This window comes from Tigriopus californicus, chromosome 12 (assembly GCF_007210705.1).
Source record: "Tigriopus californicus strain San Diego chromosome 12, Tcal_SD_v2.1, whole genome shotgun sequence".
In the NCBI taxonomy this organism is placed as follows: Eukaryota; Metazoa; Arthropoda; class Copepoda; order Harpacticoida; family Harpacticidae; genus Tigriopus; species Tigriopus californicus.
This window is the reverse complement of record NC_081451.1, coordinates 3604275-3626954: the sequence shown is the minus strand read 5'-3', so window position 1 is coordinate 3626954 and position 22680 is coordinate 3604275. Positions and strand designations below refer to the sequence as shown.

Here is a 22680-nt window from a genome sequence, read left to right as displayed (position 1 = left end):
CCCCAATGCCCGAACAAGCTGGCCCAAAATGATTGAGAATGGTAGGACGCGCTGGGCTTTGGCAATATCGCCTTTGTCGTGGGCCGTGTACAGATGTACAGTAAGTACCATTTTGTGCCATATGTCCTAAAGACTTTTGAATTGACAATGAATAGGCAATAATTTCACTTTGGGATATGACTGATGATGGGCAAATCACTTTTGAGGCAGTGAGGTTTGGAAGCTAAATGGGGGAAGATGGCTGAAAGTGATTACGATTTAGTCGGAGAAAGTAGTGCTCGTGTTATCTACATTAGTGCTCATGAGGAAGAATGTTGTAACGGGGTGGTTGACCCCCTCACATTTCTAACTATCCTCGGTTTTATCGCTGCTATTGCGGCCATATTGAGGCAAGCCGTCATCGATAATGTGAATCAGATCGCAGTTGGTTTTTTGACGAACGCCCCAAACAAGAATGCCTTGATTGCCGCTCTTCTTAGCGGAGGCAGTGTCACGAGAAGTCAACCTCGAGGTAGGGAGCTGGATTTATTCACGTCCTGTTCAGATGAAAAGTTTTGGTGCCATGAAAAAAGTATGCTTTTTTGTGTTAAGTGTAGACTCCAAAGTAACAGATTATTGAGTGCGTGAAATTTATTGTATCCAGTGCTTCTTGGCTCGGACATTCATTATTTGAGAGTTTTTTAAATCTCATTCACACAGCCTCTCTCGGAAGTATTGCCATATTTCCACAAAATAGCGCAACCTCTCTCGGAAAAAGTAACTCATTTCCATAAAATCCCGCAACCTCTCTCTGGACCCTATCCTTGCCAGATTTGAGATTTATTAGATTTCATTAACCAACTTACAGTTAAAACTAAAACGGCGAGTGTTTTAAGCTACCACCAATAAACATGCATTACCATACAAAACTTGCAATAACCACCGCCATTCTGATGGACATTTTGAAAACTTTCCCCCCTCACTAGTACCTTTGGTAGCAGTGGTTGGACCACAACATAAATGCCTTTTTGACTTTTTTGTCCATCCTTTCCCGCGGTGTGTGCACTTTAAATGAGAGTGATGGAAGAGAGTCATTACCAAAAAACGCTTCGGCTTGCGCCACAAGATAATGTGAACAATTTAGTCGCAATTTTCCACGCTTTTCATCGCCGTACATATAAGTGACGGCGGCCTTCTTGCCTGCATCTCGCATTGTTTGTCCTCAGTTCAATCCTCGATCGCGAATTGATCACACAGTTCATTCATTCTCTGGTGATATTCAAGCCAACTCCTTCAGTGCCTTTCGATCTCTTACTGCTCTGTAGACCAGTCTAGTTATAATCAGGATCACTTCTTCAAGTGCTGTTACTATAACACCTTAAGATGTCTCGTACAATTGCTACCCTTGATTCATCTGCGGCCTTATCTGGCCATGGGGGAGGTTACGCCTACGTCTCCAAAGATACGGAGTGCTGTCCTCCAGTGATTGATCCTTTGACCTTGCTCACTGTTCTTGGAGCCATCGCTGCCGTGACCGTAGGTCTCAGACAAGTCGCCATTGACAACATCCCCGGTAGAAGGAAGCGAAGCACTGATATGCTCACCTCCATCTTGAACTCAATCAGAGGTAGGTTCAAAAATGTCGCAAAAAGATTGTACCGGGCGATGTTTGGAAAGAAAGTCAGTGACAATCTTCATCGCCACATTTATATCAGCTAGATGGGCTAAAGATGATACACGTAAAAGATAGCTTATGGAGAGTGATGGGCTGGGTAAAAACACCAATGTGGAAAGGGAAATCCAAGTGAAGGTGGAATGCAATTTGTAGTGCAAAATTGACAAATTGCTGTGTGGATATTCCGAAGCAAAAACCGTTTTTTCCTTCCTCTGAAAATGCAACTCAATTTGAGGTGACAGCTTTCTCAAGCCTTGATAGGCAACATTTTACCTGTATTCTCACGGGGATCAAATCTGTGATGAGAACTTCGACTCTACGGTATCAAATATCCACAAATGGTCACTGTAAAAGACCTCCGTGTCAATTACGTAATTGCGGGGTGAAAGTGCAATCACCAAGGTTATTGATCCAAAGCACCCTTTCACCACCGCTTATTTGTCCGACTTTCGAGAATGCAGTTTCTGCTCGATTGCTTGATTGTGCTCATCCTTGCAATAATTGCTCGCGGATTGAGCCCTCAGGTGTGAACCCGGGCCAGCCTTCACACTTATCGTTATGACCCAACATATCCAAAAGGATCAGTATCACATCTGACCTCCTCAGATCTAGTCAACTCATTCTCATCAACATGTCTGCTGTCACCCAAGTGTACACCGCTGCCAACATTGCCCGATCCGGACATGGAGGTGGTGGTGGTGGAGGTGGACATGGTGGGGGATATGCTTACGTGTCCAAGGATCAAGAGTGTTGCCCTCCAGTGATCGATCCACTTACTTTGTTAACTGTCTTGGGGGCCATTGCCGCCGTGACAGTTGGTCTCCGACAAGTGGTTATTGATAGCATCCCTGGTAGAAGGAAGCGAAGCGCGGAGATGTTGTTCTCCATCTTGGACTCTTTAAGAGGTAGGTTGTTTTGCTCTATGGTTGGAACAAAAGAGAGAGTCGTAATTGTTGCCACTTCAAGCCTCAAAGCACGAGTCAATGATTCCCTTTGCTCAAGAGTAACGGAGTTTCCTCAAGTCAATTGTCAGTATCTGATATCTGTTCAAGTAGACCAGAGGCATCAATTGGGTGAGAAGAATGGCCCCGCAACGCTATAGACTAGACTTTGAGCAGGATTTGATGGCCGCGGAATCCCAAGGCTTACCTGAAACAGTGGTAGCTTCTGAGGATGGGCAAAATAACGGTCAGTGCTGTCTTGGCAAGGTGAACGCCTTCAGTTTGCTTGCCTCCATGGCAACAGTGGTTGTGGTCACTTTGGTTTTCAAACAATTTGTCGTCGATAACATTCAAAAGAGGAGGAGAAAGCGACGAAGCATCGTTCAAATATACCCTGGGAATCGGCAACATGTAATGGCAGGTAAACACACTTTCCTCCGCCTCAGGCAGGGAGGAACTTTCTAACTCTCATCATTGAAACAGTAAGAATTAACCACAGATGACTGGGGGCTTGGGAAATCATTCTCATCTGTATGATCAGAAGGGAAGCAGTGTTGTCTCTTCAGTCTTCTGTCCATCTTAGAGACGTCATGTCATCCTTGAAACAACACTTAGAGCATTCAGTTGAAGTGGCCGAAAGGCTTTCCCCCCTTGAGAGAACGAAAAGAGCTGATGCACACCATCATGGATACCCGGAGTACTGTCCCGAAGGGATCCCAGTGGAGCAGGCTTTGTTCGCAATCCTAGCCACTTTCGCAGCCGCATTTGGCTTTCTGTATACTGCCGTGACAATGCGGCAAGGGCGGCGGCGCAAGCGTGGAGCTGCCCTGGGTGTTAGTAGTGAAGCAGTCGATTGGACCGTTTGGAGCTCTGATTTGGTGTCGGCAAGTGAGTACTAAACCCTCTCCACATCAGTGAAGCCCTTAAATTTGGTCGTTCTCTTTGCCGTTTTCAATAGGGATCTGATACAGGGGACTAACCAGGTAAAGTGGGATGTTTGTGGTAGTCTTCAGGGGTCTCTTTCCTCCTCTACTGTTTTTGTTTTACTCTCATTGAACCCTCTTAAAGTGTAAAGATGGCAACTAAAGTGTAAACCTAGAACCATTGTGTTTCTAAATATCTTAAAACGACTGGTGAAAGATCTACTCTGCTACTACCAATTTGTATAGAACTCCCCCCCAAGTCCCTCCCTGTGTGCATAGAGTCTCCTCTGGGAAGTTGTAAATATGGGTGCGTTCCAGCAAGCTCTCTTGCCTCGTCAGCCTGTAAATAGTCAAGCCTTATCCAGGCAAGTCCGTGCCTCGGACCTCTCGGGAGCCTTGTCTGGCCATGGCTATGCCGAGTATTGCCCCGAAGGCATTCCGGTCGAGCAAGCACTCTTTGCCATTTTGGCCGCTTTTGCCGCTGCCTTCGGGTTTCTGTTCAGAGCTGTGACTCTGGCGACAGCCAGAAGGAAGCGTCGATCCTTGGCCGGCCAACCCCAGCTCTCTTGGACGGAGGAGCTGGAATTGCAAGCCCATGATCTTGTCTGGTGGGGTAGGTGAATCACAACCATGTATATACTACGATTTCTTGTCTTCTTCTCCTGTTTGTTTTACCTCCTTCACAAGCCACAAGTCAAACTTGATAGCCAGTGTGTTGTTCATGATTGGTAGTAGCGGTGAAAGATCTTTCTCAATGCCTTTTTTGTTAGCCAACTTTTGGGCAAAATATCGGCAAATCGTCTCAGGCGAAGCAATAAAATCATAATGTCCGGTGGCTCTGAATTTTATTACCACCACCTCTTCGAGAATGCCACCTTGTCTCGTAGCATTCGAGCTATCGACTCTGTTGGCGGATATTCCTCTGGTTATGGGGAGTACTGCCCAGAAGGCATCCCCATTGAACAGGCGCTCTTCGGCCTTCTTGCAGCCTTTGCAGCCTCTTTCGGCTTTTTATTTCGTGCTGTTACCATGATCACAGACCCCCCTCCACCCGGTGGAGGTCGTTCCTCGACGAGACAAGGATCAGCTCTCTATGTCAGCACCAACTTTATAGAGGATCTGCAAGTCAAAGCAGCAGACTTGATGTGGTGGGGTAGGTGACGACGACGAATACGGGTCGGACCACAAATTTTGTACAGGATTGTCACGGGTGGAAGATCGCTCTGTAAATTTGACCCGCAAGTGTTGTACAGATAAAACCAGGATGGATCGGTCAATTCTGAACAGGACTAAACGGAGGAGTGGCAAAGGTGGCAGTGATAACTGCGGACAGATCTGGATAGACGGCGAGGCCCTCATCAATGGCCTCGCCTTGGCAGGTCTGTTCATTGCCTTAGCTCTAAACGATGCCATCATGAACAACGGCAAACGACGACGACGGAAGCGACGCGACGTTGAATTGGAACCTTTGGTTCCAAATCTTGTCCTAGGTATTGTTTTTTTTTGTTGTTGATGATGTTTGCAAACCCTCCTCCTCCTCCTTTTTACTCTCACTCTCTCGAAAGAAAACACGTTCAACGTCTCACGCTTCAAACAGTCAATCTAAGAATAGTTAACACAACCAAGCCAAAAAGACTTTGTCCAGGTGAAAGATTTCTCTTTCTATCCCCTCACAAGAATTTTCTCACTCACCACTTTTCCATGACTACTTTGACGGACTTTTGACTCCGACCACTAAAAACTACTTCCAAAGGCATGGCAACCTTGCCCGATCTTTATCTTGACACTCTGGATCTGGCACGGATCACCACACAAGTTTCGACCACGACTTCCCCTATCACGACCAATGATGCGATAACTGACTCAAACATATACAAGCTCAGCCTCGAAAAGTTCAAGGCCAGTACAAAAATTGGGCCTATTCCAGTAACTCCAAGGCCCCAGGGAAGACCCTTGAAGTACACCACTCGATCTAGGCAGAAACCAAGCCATTTCCAACCGTCTGAGGTTGATCTTTTGAACGCAAAACAACGATCCCCCAATATTCGACAAGATGATAGGCACTTACACCAACGTAATTATAAACAAACAACCTTAGTGTCCGGCAACCCTCGCTCGACCAAGACACCTTTGTATTACCCACGAGTGGTTGTGATGCAAGAAAGAGGTCATGTTCAGGAGCAAGGGCTACCCATTCAAGTTGAGGAGCTTCCCTCTCCTACAATGACCCCGAATAGTAACGACGTTGACATAATCGAGGCCAAGGCTGACCCCATCAGCCTTTACGACGACGATTACTACTACTACTATGAAGAGTTGTTAGCCAATAAGTTCAATGGTCCAGTGAACAAAGAAGGAAACCCAATTGAAAGACATGATCACAAAGACCATGACCATAAAACCCCCTCGAAAGGAGAAGCACACTACCCTCATTATGACTATCAAGACTACTACTACGAGGGCGGGGATCACCACGGTGGCCACTATGACTATGAGCACCACTTTGGATACGATTCTCATGGGGGAAGCTCCAGCAAAAGTAGCTATATGAACATGGGACTTGGAACGGTAGAGGTGTGTCCGGACTTGGTCCTGGCCTTGGCTGCCGCTTTTGGGGCTGCGGCTTTCCTGGCCCTTTTCCAAACCCTGACGGCTGCTGGCGCTCGGCGGAAGCGTCAAAATGACTCCCTCATTAGTTTTTCTTCCTCACCCATAATGACGTCTGGATCGTTCCTGTTGGACTATTTGACGACTGGTAGGAACTTAGCATCCCCCATTCCCTTTCTTGGTTGTGATATAGATGGCTTGATGGATGGAACCACTAACAATGGTGGTGGCAGTGATCTATGATGCATTCTGTAAATATTAAGTTAAACGGATTCTTAATTTGGGATGATTATACCATTTAAAGGCTTCAGATTGAACGCAGTTTTTTTTATGTCTTGTACTTCAAAACTCAACTTTGCTGGTAACTGAAAGATATCTCTACAATCCCTTGTCTCTCTTTTTCCCGTGCAGACACCTGAACTTGTCTCGATCCGAATTAGTGATACTCATTGACAAACAGCCAAAATGAACACTCTCTACAACGTTATCAATTCAGCCACTCAGCTACTTAGCGAGACCGATGGGCCCTCTGACATGATGGCCTCGGCCTCTGAGGCTCGAGGCTATTATTCACGAGGAGGCCGAATCAAGAAGGGTGGCTCCAGTCTCAGGAAGAAGCTGGGTTCATCAGCCTCAATGATTGCCTCTGGCTCTCAAAGGGAGTTATAACCAAGTGCAAGAAAATGTTGATATTGATTTGTAGTTTATAGCTTTGTAGAGCAAGCACAGGGACTTTATAGTCCCAAAAGGAAACATTAGTCCGAACTTGAAAGGAGATAGACGTTGTCACAGTTAACTTTTCTCACACAAAACAGTACCTTAGAGTTTTAGAGCATTTTGGAACCTCTTCCTTCACTATCCGTAATATTGAACAATTGGCATTTTCTTGCTCCTAACATGATTGAATTTAGGAGAACGGGGTATAAGAAAAAGCAAAATTACGCCCCCTTGGTAGGGAGCGAGGCCTTCACCAACACCAAGACGGTCAAGTTCGGTATTGTCGAGGACAATTGTGACGGGTTTACTTTGGAAATTTGCCCCGATCTGTTGTTAGCCGGCATTGCCGTGTTTTCGGCTGGAGCCTTCTTGGCCCTCTTCATGGCAATAACGGCCATGGCCCGAAAGAAGCGAAGCGTGTCAGCCAGCGGACCTGTTCAACTGTACGAGTTCGGCCAGAACCTTCTTTGGCTAGGTACTTGACGGCATGGCATGCTCCTACTTATTACTTTTTGAACTTAATGAAAAAAAAGCTTGCCTCTGTTTTATAGCCTTGCGGTGTATTCGGTGTACAGTTGCTTGCCAGGCGACCTTTTGCGAGGGCTCCCTCTTTATCCACAGTGAAAGAGACAGTAGGGATCTAAGGTGTTTTTTACATACAGTACATATGAGCTTGAACATAGCATTTTCTTGCAAAGGAGTTCGATAGTGCCTCAACAGAGTGGTCAAAACTCAAGGAGGTTCCGGCCTCCCCCTCACCAAATTAGAGGAAGCTATGGAGGAGGCAAGGATGTCAAATATGGGATTGTGAACGACCATTGCGAAGGTGTGGCTGTAGATATTCATCCGGACACTTTACTCCAAGGTCTGGCATTCATAACTGTGGGCGCCTTTGCCGCGTTATTCGTTGCCGTTACCAACGCACGGCGGAAAAGAAAAAGGAGGAAACGTAGCATGAGCCCCCTCTCGTGGGGACTTGATCTGGCATACTTAGGTAGGAGGACAGGATACGTTTAACATTTTCTTGCAATCTGTTTTGCCACTTCAATCTTACTTGGTGCTTATTAGTAATGAAATTATGGTAGCCAGTGCTGGCAGTGGTGACAAGAAAGATGTTAAGTTTGGCATTGTTGACGACAATTGCGACGGGTTTGATGTAGAGATCTGCCCTGACCTCCTCTTAGCCGGTCTGGCTGCCTTCGGTGCAGCAGCCTTTGCTGCCCTGTACACAGCCATCACAATGAAAGGCCGTAAAAGGAGAAGGCGATCTGCTTTGAACGAACCCAAGCCGTCTTGGGATAGCTTCCAGGACTTGTTTCATTTAGGTATTTTTCAAACTAATCTTCATGTTCCTGTTTCCACCGGAGGGATCGGTGGGTCTTCGTTTCTATCATTCCGGCAAAATTGCAATGCACCATTTTATCATTATTTTCCTTCAAAATAAGTCACTCGCAGCCCACATGCTTTGGTGCCAAGAATTGATTCATAATAGGTCTAATGCAATGAATTTGCCATTCCACCACATCTCGCTTCATGGTTCTACCCACGGGATTTGAAGTCCTCTTGCTCTGTCATTCCACCTAATATCTGAAAAAGAATCAACCATTTTCTTGCAACAAAACGCCCATTCATTTGCTCGTGCTGTCAAAAGATATGAGACACTTGTAGCCAGTGCAGGGAGTGACAACAAAGACGTCAAGTTTGGTATCGTTGACGACAATTGCGACGGGTTTGACCTCGAGATTTGCCCGGACCTCATTATTGCTGGTCTGGCCTTGTTTGGTGCTGCCGCCTTTGTGGCCCTGTTCACTGCCATTACCATGAAGGGCAGGCGACGAAAGAGAAGTAGTATGGAACTGCCATCATCTGAGCGAACATGGAACTCATTTAAAGACCTCTATTGGATAGGTATTTGGTTGTTTACGTTTTGATCTCCTCCTCATCCTGGAAGGGCATCTGTCTTGGTCATTAACTACTACTCATCCGTCTAACTACCTTAGCTCATCTGTAGCCGAAGGGATCCTATTAAAAATCATAACTAACCCAGTCGTTGGGGGGAACTTACTTGGGTAGGCTGCCACTCTTTTAGTCGTCATTTGTCAAGGGCGGAGCTTTCAGGCTTTCAGGTTTATGTGTTGAGTGCCAGTTATCTATGGATCAAATCATCTCGCCCATGGCCAATTAACCTTATCTAAGGCGGTTTTCTTGCATGTTTATAACCCCTCCTTGATTTAAAGAACCCCGGTCATTAGCAGTCGAGCTCTTAAAGTAGACCACAGTGCAAGCCAATCTTCAGTCAAGATGGGCAAGATTCATCCAGCCATGGACTCATGCTTCACCGCTGATATTTGTCCAGACATTCTCCTGGGTGCATTGGCCACTTTTGCTGCCGTTGCCTTCCTAGCCCTTTATCAAGCCGTGACCGCAATGGCCATGAAAAGGCGGCGGAAACGAAGCGTTGATTCGAAAGCAACACTTACTGACTGGATTATAGACCGCCTGCATCCTGCAATAGTCATTGGTATGGTAATTTGCCCTTAGTAACCTTGCAAAGTCCAGCCACCACACCACAACGATCTGTAGATAACAGGCTGACACATTTGTCACACCCATGACAACGAACATGTAAGCTCTGATGCTCCTGCAGGGTTTCCATCGCCTTCTAGGATTCCTGTCCGCTAGGTTCTTGCTTCCCAGATCTTCAGCCTTTATCCTGTGTTACTTGTGTACATAATTGTTAACCCAATGAGACTAACTCCATATTTTCTTGCACTAACAACGCCTGTATATATACATAACTTTGGTGACAATAGCAACACTGACGTCAAGTACGGGATCATACCCTCGACCCAAGACGAGAACTGCTTCGAAGTTCCCATCTGTCCGGACCTCCTAGTGGCGGCCTTTGGCGCAATCGGGGCCGCACTGACTTTGGCTCTGTATATGGCCTTGACCATGCTGCCAAGAAGACGTCGACGAGACTTGCGAGCTACCGTGGGAGCTCAAGACATCCTAGACATTCCTCCTCCTTCCATCTCTGTCGTTCTGTCTGATATTCTTTTCTCGGGTAGGATGGTCTTCGAAATCTGTCTCCTTCTCAGCACGAAATTTCCATGGTGCAAACATGTTTCCCTTTCCAACTAAAACCATAACTCATAACAACGTGTAAGGCGTGTGTAACGAGACGAGACAAAACCAAACTCAATTTCTGTTGCGAGAAAGAGAGTGCGAGATAAATTGAGCGAGCGAGAGAGAGAGAGAGAGAGTTCACTATATATAGATATCATTGTTGTACAGAATGACCATGTGACTGTGAAAAGTGTTTGATACTTGCTGAACTGAATCACGTGAACATAGTTGGCACCAATCCATTTTGACCATTTCATTCTATGACAGTGCAATCAATCAGCATTTGCAAACACGAAACGTCACAGTTAAAGATCATCAACAACGTACCAAATTCAGGTCCATCTAAACCCAATCTAAACGAATAGAACCATCATGCCCTCCACTCATAAATCCCAAGCACGACGCTCTTCGGCTCAATCGAAAAGCAAGCACCACGATCTTTTGGGTAGCCAAAGTGGGGTCGATTACTACGACTACTATGACTACCAGCAGCCTTCTGTGCGTAGTTCGGTGGGTCGTCGACAACTCTTCACTTCCAAGGCTGGTTTAGGCGTTGGCAAGGCGGCCACCCCCGCCAAAACTTCTCTTTTGGGGTCCTTTAACTCTAACTACGGAAGCTATGCGAGTGGCTATAACCCGCACGATAAGTGTGATAATGGCATCAGCATTGGCTTACTCCTCACCACTCTCTTGGGAATCGGTGTGATGTTCTTCACCCTCTTCACTAAGATCACTATGGCCGTTATGCGGCGAAAGAAGCGTAGTCTTCAAGACACCTTGGACAGCGAACCGTTGTCTCTAATTTTGGGTCACTTTCCGGACCTGGTTCTTGGGGGTATGCTGACTTCATTTTCATTTCTAATTACTTTACCGTTAAGAGTATTTTTAAGGGAGATATTTTGGCCCTAACTGAATTTTCCGAATGCTAACAGACTTGCTGGATCTTCCGAATGCTTACTCACCTCTTTCTAATCCTATCCCCACGTGCGATTAAAGTCACATGTTAGATTAGATGAGAAGGCGGGACTTACAAACAGAAAGGAAAAAAGATTCAAAGCAGGTCTGTCACAGTGAAAACCAAGTCCAATTTGTGTACATAGTTGTTGATCATGTCGGCTCAAGGGAAGATGACTGGAGCAACCGATGACCTCATGGCCAGCGAGTCTGTTGATCATGGCCGTAGTCTCGACTACTACGACTATGACTACGGGCGTTTTGCGGCTCCAGCCGTGGCTAGACGTCAGTTGTACGTAGGAAAGCGCAAGCTGCCCAGTAAAGCAATCAAGAAACCCGTCTCCTCAAGCTCGGACATGCTGGGCTCGTTTTCGAGTCTCTTTGGCAGCTATTCCGGGGGTTACCATGACAAGTGTGACAATGGCATCAGTCTGGGCTTGCTCCTCACCACCCTTTTGGGGATTGGAGTGATGTTTTTCGCTCTCTTTACCAAAATCACAATGGGCAGAAGGAAGAAGAGGAGCTTGACGAGCAGCCCGGCTGGTTTGGAAGAGGAATCTGACTTTGACGTGTACACGTTGTTGGACAAGTTCACAGATATTGTCAATGGGGGTAAACACATCCACACTTCTGCTCTCTCTAATCGTTCCTCATTCTTAAACTTTTCGTCGAATCCCTCTTCCATACTAAAACCGACTTCACTTAACTCAAGTAGATACTCTTCTTCTTAAAACTGTCTCTTCAACCAACTATTATCAACTCTGGAAGATGTTGTCGAGCAAGATCTTGTTGTATGTAGGTACCAACTCTATGTATGAAGAAGATTATTTACTTGGTTAAGTGTTGTCACAGTGAAAACAAAGGCCGTAACCCTCCAGCATGTCGTCCTCATCGTTATCTCTATCAGCGTCCCCATCATCATCTCTCCAAGCTCAACATCGCTACAGTAGCTTGGAGATGCCCACCGAGTCCTCGGACATGACCGCTGCATACGACAGCATGTTGCGGAGCCGGAGGCAAAACTATCGGGCTCGATTGGGAGCGGCCAGTCTTCAAGGGTCGTCCTTGGGCAAGAGCTCATTGGCCACCTCGACTCAGGACTATGACGACTACCGTCAAGAGGAGTTGGATTATCCCGAGGTCGAGGAGACCCAGGCAGCTCCAAGGGCTGGGCTGACCATGCGCCAGAAGCTCTTGTTGAAGCGTCGATTGAGGCGCCAACAACTCTTGCGGCTTCAGCAGATTGAGGCTCTCCGAGCGGCGGCTACGTCCGATTATGATTACGGGGATGACACTTCTCGCATTGGGGTGACGGGTTCTGAGGTGGCTTACAATGAACCCGAGGTCCAATATGTGTATAAGTCCAAGTCGTCGTGCTACACTGGCATTAACCTTGTGGTGGCCTTTGCCACTGCCGCCGCTGCGGTCTTGGCTTTTTACTTTATCTTTGTGCAATTGACTATGGGCACAAATAAGCGCCGACGATCATTTGGAAAGGCAACCAAAAAGGTTAATGGCACTGAAGTCGACGAGGACGAGGAAGAGGACATGGCTAATATTGGTCTAAACAAACTATTCTGGATTGGTACGTTGCTGTTGATTGAAGTTCATCTTTCAATCACAAAACTCACATTTTCACACGGCACACATGCTGCTGCTGCTGCTGCTGTTGCTGACCAGGCAATGAAACAAACAACAACTTTGCTCACCTGGTTTGAAATCGTCTTGAGAACACTGTCCCACAAACTATTTCCTCTCGGATGGTGGGGTGTCAAGGTCCCGTGTGATCTTCACCGACCTTATATACTTATGATGACCCGATACTGATCGCAGGCCATTCTTGCACTATTCCAGGTCTTGAGGAGTTCGAAGACAAAGTTGACAAGCTCGCCCATGGCCAAGGAGATGAGAACTCATGGATTGGCAACCTCTACCACAAGTTCAAGGGATCTTTCATGGGCGTGGAGGGCAACACCATCGAGCAAGACGGTCTGGAGCCCCCAATCCTTGACGACAAGTGGGGTCTGGGCGATGTTCATACCCTTTTCTCCGAGAACAGTACGTAGATTCAACCTCATATGTGGTCCAAACATCACCCTAACAAAGTGTGCGCTTCCCATTCTATAGACTCTACTTTGACCGTTGACAACTCCACCGTGGCCTCCAACGTCACTGAGCACTCCATTTCTAAGCGCGCATTGGAAGATGAGGATGCCGAATTCTTGGAGGAAACCGCCGAAGACGATGAGTTTGTCAAGAGCCTCTCTGGAGATGCCAAGTGCCGCACCAAGTTCTGGAGATGCGTCGGCAAGGTCGCCAAGGGCTCCATCCACTACATGCAAGAACCCGGCGGTATCTCCGGGTAAGACACACAATAACCGCCCTCTTTTGGGAGCCCACACACCCCTATCAACCGTTAAATCTCTTTCCAGTGCTTTCCAAAAGACCATGTTCCGTATGGCTTTCCACGGTGGATTCGGCAATGTCTGGAACGCTCTCATGACTATCCCAGAGGTAACAAGACAACAACTTCTTTAATACTCATGTATGACCCGTTTCCACTCACGCAATTTCTGCTCCTTCAACAGGCTCGTCGTGTCAAGAGATGCTTGAACGCTCAAGAGGAATGCATGAGCTACGAGGCCCTCCGCATGGAGTTGGACGCCGGTTCCGAGTTCGCTGATGAGCACACCAACAAGCAACGCCTCATTGTCAATCCCGAGCTGGTGGAGAACCAGGACACAAGCGACGGCTCTGAGCAGTACAGTCCTGAGGTTCAAGCCTCCCTCGACAACAATGAAATCTAGATCGTCTCGTTCCAAACGAAGAACCCCCGATTGCCATGGAAACGCCGACTTTCCCATCATGTGTCTGTCTGTTGACTCTTTTCGATCTTCTCCCATTCTCTTCATCATACTCTTTATCTCTTGTTATGAAGCCTTACCTTTGGTATGGTTTGCAAATGGATTCGTGGGAGAGATTTGTATTCTCCCAAGACTTAAACTTCCATTGGAGGGCCTGGAACACAAAACCCCCAATTCCTAAAAAAAATGAAAGATGACATATCTAGCCAAGTTGACTTTTTCCTGGAAAAGCACGCACCTACTACTTCGATGGTTGACGTCCTTGTTCCTGGAAAAACAACAACCATAATATGTGAATCTCACATGTATTTTCTGTGCAGCTACATGTTTTACAAACGCCTCAGCCTCTTCCTTTTTCCATATAAATGTAAAAAAGTGATCATTATCCCTGACGATAAGGATCCACAACATATCAATGAGCAGCTAAAAGAAAACTCATCTGTGAAAAATAATGTCAAGCATAGTAATTCTAATTCCATACCTTATAGAATGCCCCCGTTAGGTTTTTTCCAATTCTTTAATTTTTGATACTCTGCGTATTTTCAATTTGTAACCCTTCGCCATACAAAACCATTTCCTCTCCTTCTTTTTGGTACATCTGTGATCTAATCAGTATTATGCCATCATCTCCTCTTCACTTACTAAATCTGTGCAATACGAATACCAGCTCCTCACATGCAACCGAAATGTGTTCAGACAGTATTCTGGGACCAACGCTTTAAGTAAAGAATGTAACGTAACTGATCCACTGAATCAATGTGCAATAATAATCAATGGAAACTCAGTATTATTATTGGTGTCATGATAAAGGGATGAGAGTTCTTTCTCTCTTGCAATCATCCTACTTTCCTGATCATGCCAACTTCTATTTTACTACTATACTACTCCGTAAGCCCTCCCCCGCTAATTCGTCTTAGTATTGTTCCAATTTGTATACAACTCGAACAAATAAATAAATAAAATCGAACCTTATCCGGACTTTCTCTTTGAATGGTCATCACTCGGTTAACAAACCAGGTCTCCAACAAGGCAACGAATGTAACGATGATCAAAACAGTTATTGGGCTTTTACCCGCTTCTCCGAACCTGATTGTGGTCAAGTCGTTGAAAGATCCAAAAATAAAGGCTCCACTCTTCATCTTGTGTAAGTGAAGAACCTATTCTTAAGTTTGGGTTTGGGTTTAAAACTTAATAAAGCGAATAAAGTTTTGAACATTGCCGTGAGTTGGAAGATCTCTGAGAAAGTGATGGTTACGAAATTGAAATTACATTTCCAAGCAATGGTCGTTTTTATGAAGTAATTTTGGATGCAAAGCAAACTGTAAGTAAGTAAAGAAAGATTATTAGTTGTTCAACAGTACTAGAAACGATATTTCAAGTAGTGGTTACGATAAAAGTCTTGTTTTTAAACAATTGATGCATGTTTTATTATACCCAGTGCGTTTTAAAGAACAACTTCCACTCTTTCTGTTCTACTTCCGGAATTAAATGAGTTAGCGAGACGAAACCAAAAACAAATGGACAGATGTGCGTTAGACGGAAGCTAAATGAACAAAAGTAAAACTTCAAAAACTTGATTTTAACCACGGCAAATGCCAAACAGGAAGCCTTTGGTGCCCTGTTCCGTGCAGACCTACCCGCATCCGAGGCTTTTAAGGTAATTGGGGTAAGCTGGAGTGCATTTTTGGCATGAAGAAGCTTGTGAAAGATGTGTGTTGACTCAAAGAATGGGTTCTTACAGACTTTTTGATTCACAAGAGGAATGGAAAAACGTCTGGAAGGAAATCCAGAATTAATTTCCTGAGCGGTTGGGGCTCAAATCGAAATGCTAAAATTTGCCATTGGACAAATCATCAAATCCGTCAGCTGGTCAAGTTTTAGGAAGAGGGAAAGCCTCTGATTGATGAATAACTGTGAAGCGCTAATCTTGCCCACCAAGGTCATCCTATTCACAATTAAAGGCTTGGATGCTGGCACAATCATTTTTCACTGAGACCAAAAGACATTTGCCTTTGATTGAGGTTACAACCAGTTACAACCCTCAGAATTTCAGGAAAATCCGCTTTTAGTCCCCAGAAAAGAGCGGGAATAAAGCTGGGTCAATATGCCTTTGTGATTGCATCCAACGGCTTTATTTGGGATCCTAGAACCAGCAAAGGAGCCGTCCAACCCTGTCTGGTATGAGAAAGAATTCCGTCTCTCTGATGGTCAAACTCATTCACACCTTAAGGGGCTTCAACGCCCTATTCAGCCTCAACAATTGTTCTGTGTTACGTCATCATCTGAAGACAAAAATGAACACCAAGAGCAGGGCTGATTTATATCTTAAGTTGACTAATTACCCAAGAGCTTTCAAATGAAATTTCGACCATATCGGGGTCATTCTTGGCAGAGATGTAAGCATTTCATACTTCTTGGTTCCAAATTCTTATTCTTTACGAAGCACCCATCACTCATGAACAACTTGAAATGTAAACTTTAAGTGGAATGTCAAGCTCATTAAGAGTGAAAAAAATCGAAAGTATGGTCTCACTACATAGCTATACTTGAGTATACTTAAGTATACTCGAGTAATCCAGGCCAGAACCGAAAACGCAAGCATAGTGGAAATGTAAAAAAGTTTTATGTACTCGAAAGATCCTCACTCGTCTTTTGACAGTCAAAACGGCAATCCTGTCCCCTCAAAAACAAGCTTGCTAGATTTTTGGCTTGCAAATCATTGGGATGGGATATTTACTACCTTCGTGAGGTCTTCGTGGAGGCATGATCAAAGAAATTCAAGGCAAGTTTCGGCCAAGAGTGCCAAGGGTGGATCTGCTTGTGGAATCCGGAGAAATCCAAAAGAGGGCATCAAGAGCTGGTGTTCCCACCGCCCATAAAATCTCGTGATTTTAGAACATACAGGGCGTGGAACCAAAGTTTCGACCAAGGTGGGTGCCAAAGCCTGGCAATTTCTATCAGCCATCATGATGCGTATCACCTCAATTTTGGAAGAAAAACTAACATATTTCGTAAAATGGGTTTCTCAAAGAAGTGAACCATGATTGAGCCTGAAGCAAAACGAAGGTGGTTGTCATATCTCCTCCATGGGCAGCCGCCAAGATTTTCGGTGTCAGTGGTTTAAAGCAGTAATGGCCTCAAGAAAAAGCGGACTGATGACATCTGGGACGACCTCAAGAGCCGCACGAAGAATAGCCTTACCACCTCCATGACAAAATATGTTCGTTTTTATTCCGGTATTGAGCTGATATTATTATGGCTGGTTGAAATTGTCAGGCTTTGGCACGAAAGTCAAAGAAATATTAGTCTTAATTTTGCTTCTACACACTGCAGACAGCTTTGTTACTCTATGCTTCTACAAATAAAGTTATTAATTCATTGAAAATATTGATCAAGTCGAGTGGCTAATACTGATGTTAACAATGGATGTTATTAACGAATAAGGTAAGGAATATATCAATAATGAGAATGGCTTTTTAGATTGGCAATCTAGCTTCTTTTAGCTCAAATAATTCCCGAGCCTGGGGCTTTCACGAGCTGATCATTGGGTCATCCTGGGTTTCAAGTACTCTCCACCCACGCCACCTTTAATCCCCGACGTCTGTACTATTTGGTAAGGGCATGGTATAAAGATCGCCCCCAATGTCGAATACGCTTTTTTCTTATGTAACGGTTTCATGTATTTGAAAAGTAAAAGACACAAATAAAGACACGAAATCAAACACAATAAACTAAAAAACTTACAAACATATTGGGCACTTAGTCTCAAAATGGCGATCACAATTACTTCTCTCCGATGCCTGCCTCCCAATTGTGGGCGAGCTTTTGCGAGTCAGAAAAGGGGTGACCACAACGGACGAAGAAAAAGAAACCGAGGTGACTGATGACCTTAACACCGGCCCTTTAAATGGTCATTGACATTTACAATCATAGTTAATTATCCTCACTCCGATGTAGCAACACAAACTGGCCAATCGGTCGACGATGTTCATTCTTGGCTATCTTGATCTATGCCACTCTCACGTGTCCATCTGAATCCGGATAGGTTTCAACAGCCACTGATATCTTGGGGAATTTTCCACCACGAGAAGAACAGGGTCATCAACAGCCACATCTCGGCGTTTCTGGGACCACTTCTTCTCCCTAATAAGATCACTTACATATTCTTTGGACCACTGCCGTTAGAATAAATCGGCCAAGTGTTGGACTTGGCGGCAACAGTGTTGGGCATAATTATCTGACTCTGGAAATACACCCGGAGGTTGAGTTGGTCCGATCTCTTGTTATAGTAGATGATTGGGTGTTAAAGGGGTGACATCATTGGGATTGTCGGAGAGGGTTGTCAGCGGACGACTGTTAAAAAAATAGCTTCCACTTCGCATATCAGCGTTTTTAATGACTCGTCGCTTAACCTTCTGTGATTCCTATCCATCAGACCAGAAATTATCTTCCGAATAGTGCGAATCTCACGCTCCCAAAGTCCCCCGAAGTGATGGCTGTAAGGAGGGTTAAACTACCATTCTATGATTTGGGTTATCATGTCATCCTTGATTTGATCCTGATTCAGTTGATCCAGATGATTTTCACGTAATTCTCGTTCAGCACCAGTAAAATTTGTCCCGTTATCCGACCTCAAACGCTTCACTTGACCTCTTCTGGCAATAAAACGTCTCAAAGCCTGGATGAAGGAGTCGGTTTATTTGTTGAAAACTATTTCAATGTGAGCCGCTCGACTTGCCAGACAAGTAAAAATGAGACCATAGCGATCTTGAAGGGCTCTTCCTCGAGTAGTTTTGAAGGGGCCAAAAAGGTCAGCTCCAGTGTTGGTAAAGGGAGGTTCGCCCCCCAAAACTCTATTTTCTGGAAGGTCGGCCATGATCTGTTCCTCAACTCTTCCTTGACATCTCCGACAATGTATGCACGCTCGTACAACCTTTTTCACTTATGCACCCTCTCCAAAAAATTCGATATTTTTCTCGCAACTTCGTAATAACACACGCTTTTCTCATGTGTCCGACCAAGTCATGGGTTTTTCGGATCAGCAGGATTGAAACATGGCCCTTCGCCAAGATGATTGGGTGGCGCTGATCGTAAATCATATTCTCAGCTCTGGTCAGTCTTCCACCAACTCGCAATATTCCTCTATCATCCACGAACGGTAAAAATCTTCTTCGTTTGGATTTTTTGAGCAAAGACCGAGAATTGTTAAACAGTTTGATTTCTTCCCCAAAATTCTTTGAACAAGTTCAAATCGAATGGTGGATGCCACGGATTCATTCATATCGTTCATATGGAATTCGGGGTTGGAAACCTTCCTCGAACCTTGGATTGGAACTTAAGAAGTTCAACAACTGTACATAGAAGTACATTCCAATCGGAAATGCTCTCCAGTAATACAGAAACGACATTGAGCTCAACTTTGGTCGTGGCGAAAATCACGGGCGGCTTCTTGATTTTTAAATCGTCGTCATCCAAGTCCAAAATGTCCACGCTTTTGGGCCACGTCTCTTCCTTGGAACTGAGAAAGGATGGTCCCTCTTTCCAGAGTTTGAAATCCATAAACTCGGTAGTGGTGGTCCCCCGGCTTGGCAGGTCGGCTGGGTTCAAATGACCAGGGACGTGTTTCCACTGATCCACTTGTGCTCTCTCTCGGATGAATGAAATCCGATTAGAGACGAATCGTTGGAACCTTTTCTTCTCATTTCTGATGTATTTGAGTGCGGTTTCACTGTCAGTCCATAAATGGCAGCTACTGACACATGATTGGATCTCTTTCTTGACGGTCACCATTAATGTCACAGCTAATTTGTCTGTCGTTCATTCAAGGCGTGGGATAGACACCTTCCGAAGGGGTGCTAATCTAGACTTTGCCACAACGAAGGCGCTTCTTAATCCACCACCGGGCGTATGTGTGACAAGATAGACAATTGCTCCATATCCTGTCTCACTGCCGTCACAAAAGACATGTAGCTGACCGCAAGAGTTTGAGATTGATCCATACCACCTGGGTATTGAAAATTGATTCAAATGAGGGAGTTGTTCTAACCATCGATGCCAAGACGCTCTCAATGGTTGTGGTAGATCCTGATCCCAACCGCATTCTTGTCGGCACAGCTCCTGAAGGATGTGCTTAGCCGGTAAAATGACTGGACCCACGCAACCCAAGGGATTCTAAACCGAGTGGATAGTCGACAAAACTCCTCCTCTTAGGGTTCTCTTTGATCTTGATTTCATATCCTAAAACATCGTCCTGAACAATCCACATGATCCCTAGGGCTCGTTCAATTGGAAGATCATCCTTTTCGAAATCCAATGACTGTGTTCCAATAGTGAGGTCATTGACGGGAACCGAATCTAAAACGGACCGGTTGTTAGATATCATCTGAGTTAAATTGAATTTTCCAGAGGCGCAAATCATGCGAACATCTCGAATAAGTTCGCGAGCCTGTTCTTCTCCATCCACAGATGTGAGCAGATCATCCACATAAAAATCACTCCTGATTACATATGCGGCTTTCGCCTTCGATCTAGTTCCAAAATCCATGGCAGCCTGTCGCATGGGGATGAAATTGCACCGAAAACATGTACTTTGAGACGATATTCCAGCGGGTCTTGATCAGGATCGCCTTCAGGATACCAGAAATATCTCTGAAAATCTCGATCTTTCTGGGACACTCGAACCTAGTAAAACATTTTTTTCTACATCACCCATGATCGCAATGGCACCTTGGCGGAAACGAAGAAGTACTTCTACAAGATTGGTCGTCAAATCAGGCCCGGAAAATAGCTTGTCATTCAGCGATGTACCCTCCGTATTTTAAGGAGCAATTGAACATCACTCGCAATTTGCGTTTTTGCTTATGATATGCACCATGATGAACAATGTACCTACCACCTTTCACACCTGCTCACATCCAATTCATCCACTGGCACTTTTTGGGAGTATCCTTTATCCGTCATCATGGTCATGAACTCCACGTAATCTGAACGAAATTTAAGATCTCTTTCCAGCTTCCTTTTGATTCCTCTCAATCGATTGAGAGCTTGTGTCCGATGGTCAGGGATTTTGGCTCGTCTTCTTTAAAGGGTAGAGCTATACAGTAATGGCCCTCTGAATTTTTATGAATAGAATTCTCTACCTTTTTCAACCAATTCTGGTCGTTTATGGACGGTCCATAACCATATTCTCCGCAATCTTTGAAATCGGCTGAATACTGTACATCATTTGGAGTTCGTTCTTGATGGCTTGGGATTCAACTTGGATGAAATTCACTTTGACCCTGGTTCGAGTGTCCATTTGTTTTCCAATCGCACCATTCACTGCCCATCCCATCCTATGTTTGGATGCATAAGGCTCAGATACCGATCCACTAACCACTTTTTTTGAGGGCTTCTGGCACATTTGCTCCAAGCATTAACCCAACATCAGTATCCACGTAGTCCAAAGGAATATCAGCGAGATGATCAAATTGCTCGCATTCATCTCGAGTGGTCACATCGTTTTTTAGATATTGGCAAATATGGTTTTGAAAACACAACTGGTAGACGACTTAGATCAAATATTTCGAGTCCACTGATAGCCCGTGTCGGTACCGACTTATTCTTACACTCCATCGTTGATAGATTGATATTGGTCGCGGGTCCAGAAATTCCCAATTCCTGCAACACTTGACTTGATCTGCAATGAAACAATCAGTCGGAAAGTTATCTAAGCCGGCGTACGTAATAACAGTTTTCGAGCTGCCCTCGGCTCGTACCTGGACAGGAATCAGAGCAAGAGCTACTTTATTCGATTGAACGGCCCTTGTTTGGCAACTCATCTTTTTCAAACAACAGGCGGAGGTTGATTGCAAGACGTATCATCTCCGCTTCCAGCTCGGTGAAGACAGGTTGGATGTCTCCTCTTGCATTTCTTACATACTAGTCGATTTTTACAACTTCTAGCCATATGGCCATGGCGAAGACAACTAAAACACAGTCCTTTCTCCTGTATGAACGTTAGCTTATCTTCCACGGATCTCTTAGCAAGGAAAAACAATCCTCCAAAGCATGATTTGATTTCTTACAAGCAGGTCAAGATTCTTGATTTGTGGATTCTTGGATAGCTCCAGTTGCCATTGACAAAGACTTTTTGTTCACCGGAGTAGAACCATGCACTAACTTCTTTTCCTTGGCTTGAGTCCCATCGACGATTTCACCAAAAATTGGTAACAATATTAATCTTGATTGCTGAGAAACGAAAGCTGCGAGATCATCAAATCCAACAGATCTTCTTGCTTCTAACATATTGAATGCTTGATGCCGCCAGCCTATCCTCCTTTGGTAAGGAAGCTTTCTGACGATCTCTTGAATCTGATTGGGGCCATTGAGTTGAGTAAGCACACTAATATCCTGCACGACGAAGTTACGGCATGACTGAAGGTAGGTGCTAAACTTCTCAAGGCCCTGACGGTCATCATGTCGAATTGCTGGCCAATCGCGAAGCTTTTGGAGGAAAGCGTTGGTGACCAAAAATTCATTCCCATACTTTTCATGCAACAATTTCCGCGCCACTCGATATCCATCCTCTGAGCTTAAGTAAAAACAGCTCTGAACCAACTCATTTGGGTTTCCGCTCGTATATTTTTCAAGGTAGTAGAGCTTGTCTGAATCGGATTTGATTTTGCTCTCGATCAGTCGCTCGAAAGACAAGACAAATGTCTTGTACGCCGTCAGGTCTTGACCATCGAGAGTTTTGGGCTCCGACTTCGGGAGATACGACCCTTGGGATATTTCCGCAAGAAAGTTGATCTGACGGTTGATATCTTGGTCATGAGCTTTATTTTGCTCTCCGGTGAGATGAACTGAGGCTAAAGCTTTTGCTCCACGGCTAGGCGCTGGTGCGTCAGCAT

The 22680-nt window shown here is 45.0% G+C and overlaps 1 protein-coding gene across 3 annotated transcripts in view; it reads left to right on the top strand.

The window, feature by feature from the left end:
* LOC131891730 (uncharacterized) overlaps window positions 1–14728 on the top strand; it is a 50612-nt gene extending 35884 nt beyond the window's left edge. For 2 of the 3 annotated variants that reach the window (XM_059241365.1, XM_059241366.1), the window contains exons 2-5: window positions 12780–12983; window positions 13053–13287; window positions 13358–13439; window positions 13514–14728. In XM_059241365.1, coding sequence (XP_059097348.1) covers window positions 12780–12983; window positions 13053–13287; window positions 13358–13439; window positions 13514–13732 — 740 coding nt within the window. In that variant the 3' untranslated portion in view covers window positions 13733–14728. Of the gene's footprint in view, window positions 1–10472; window positions 11538–12779; window positions 12984–13052; window positions 13288–13357; window positions 13440–13513 lie in introns of those variants that run through there. The other variant, XM_059241367.1, reaches the window with a different exon arrangement.
* Window positions 14729–22680: the final 7952 nt, after the last annotated feature.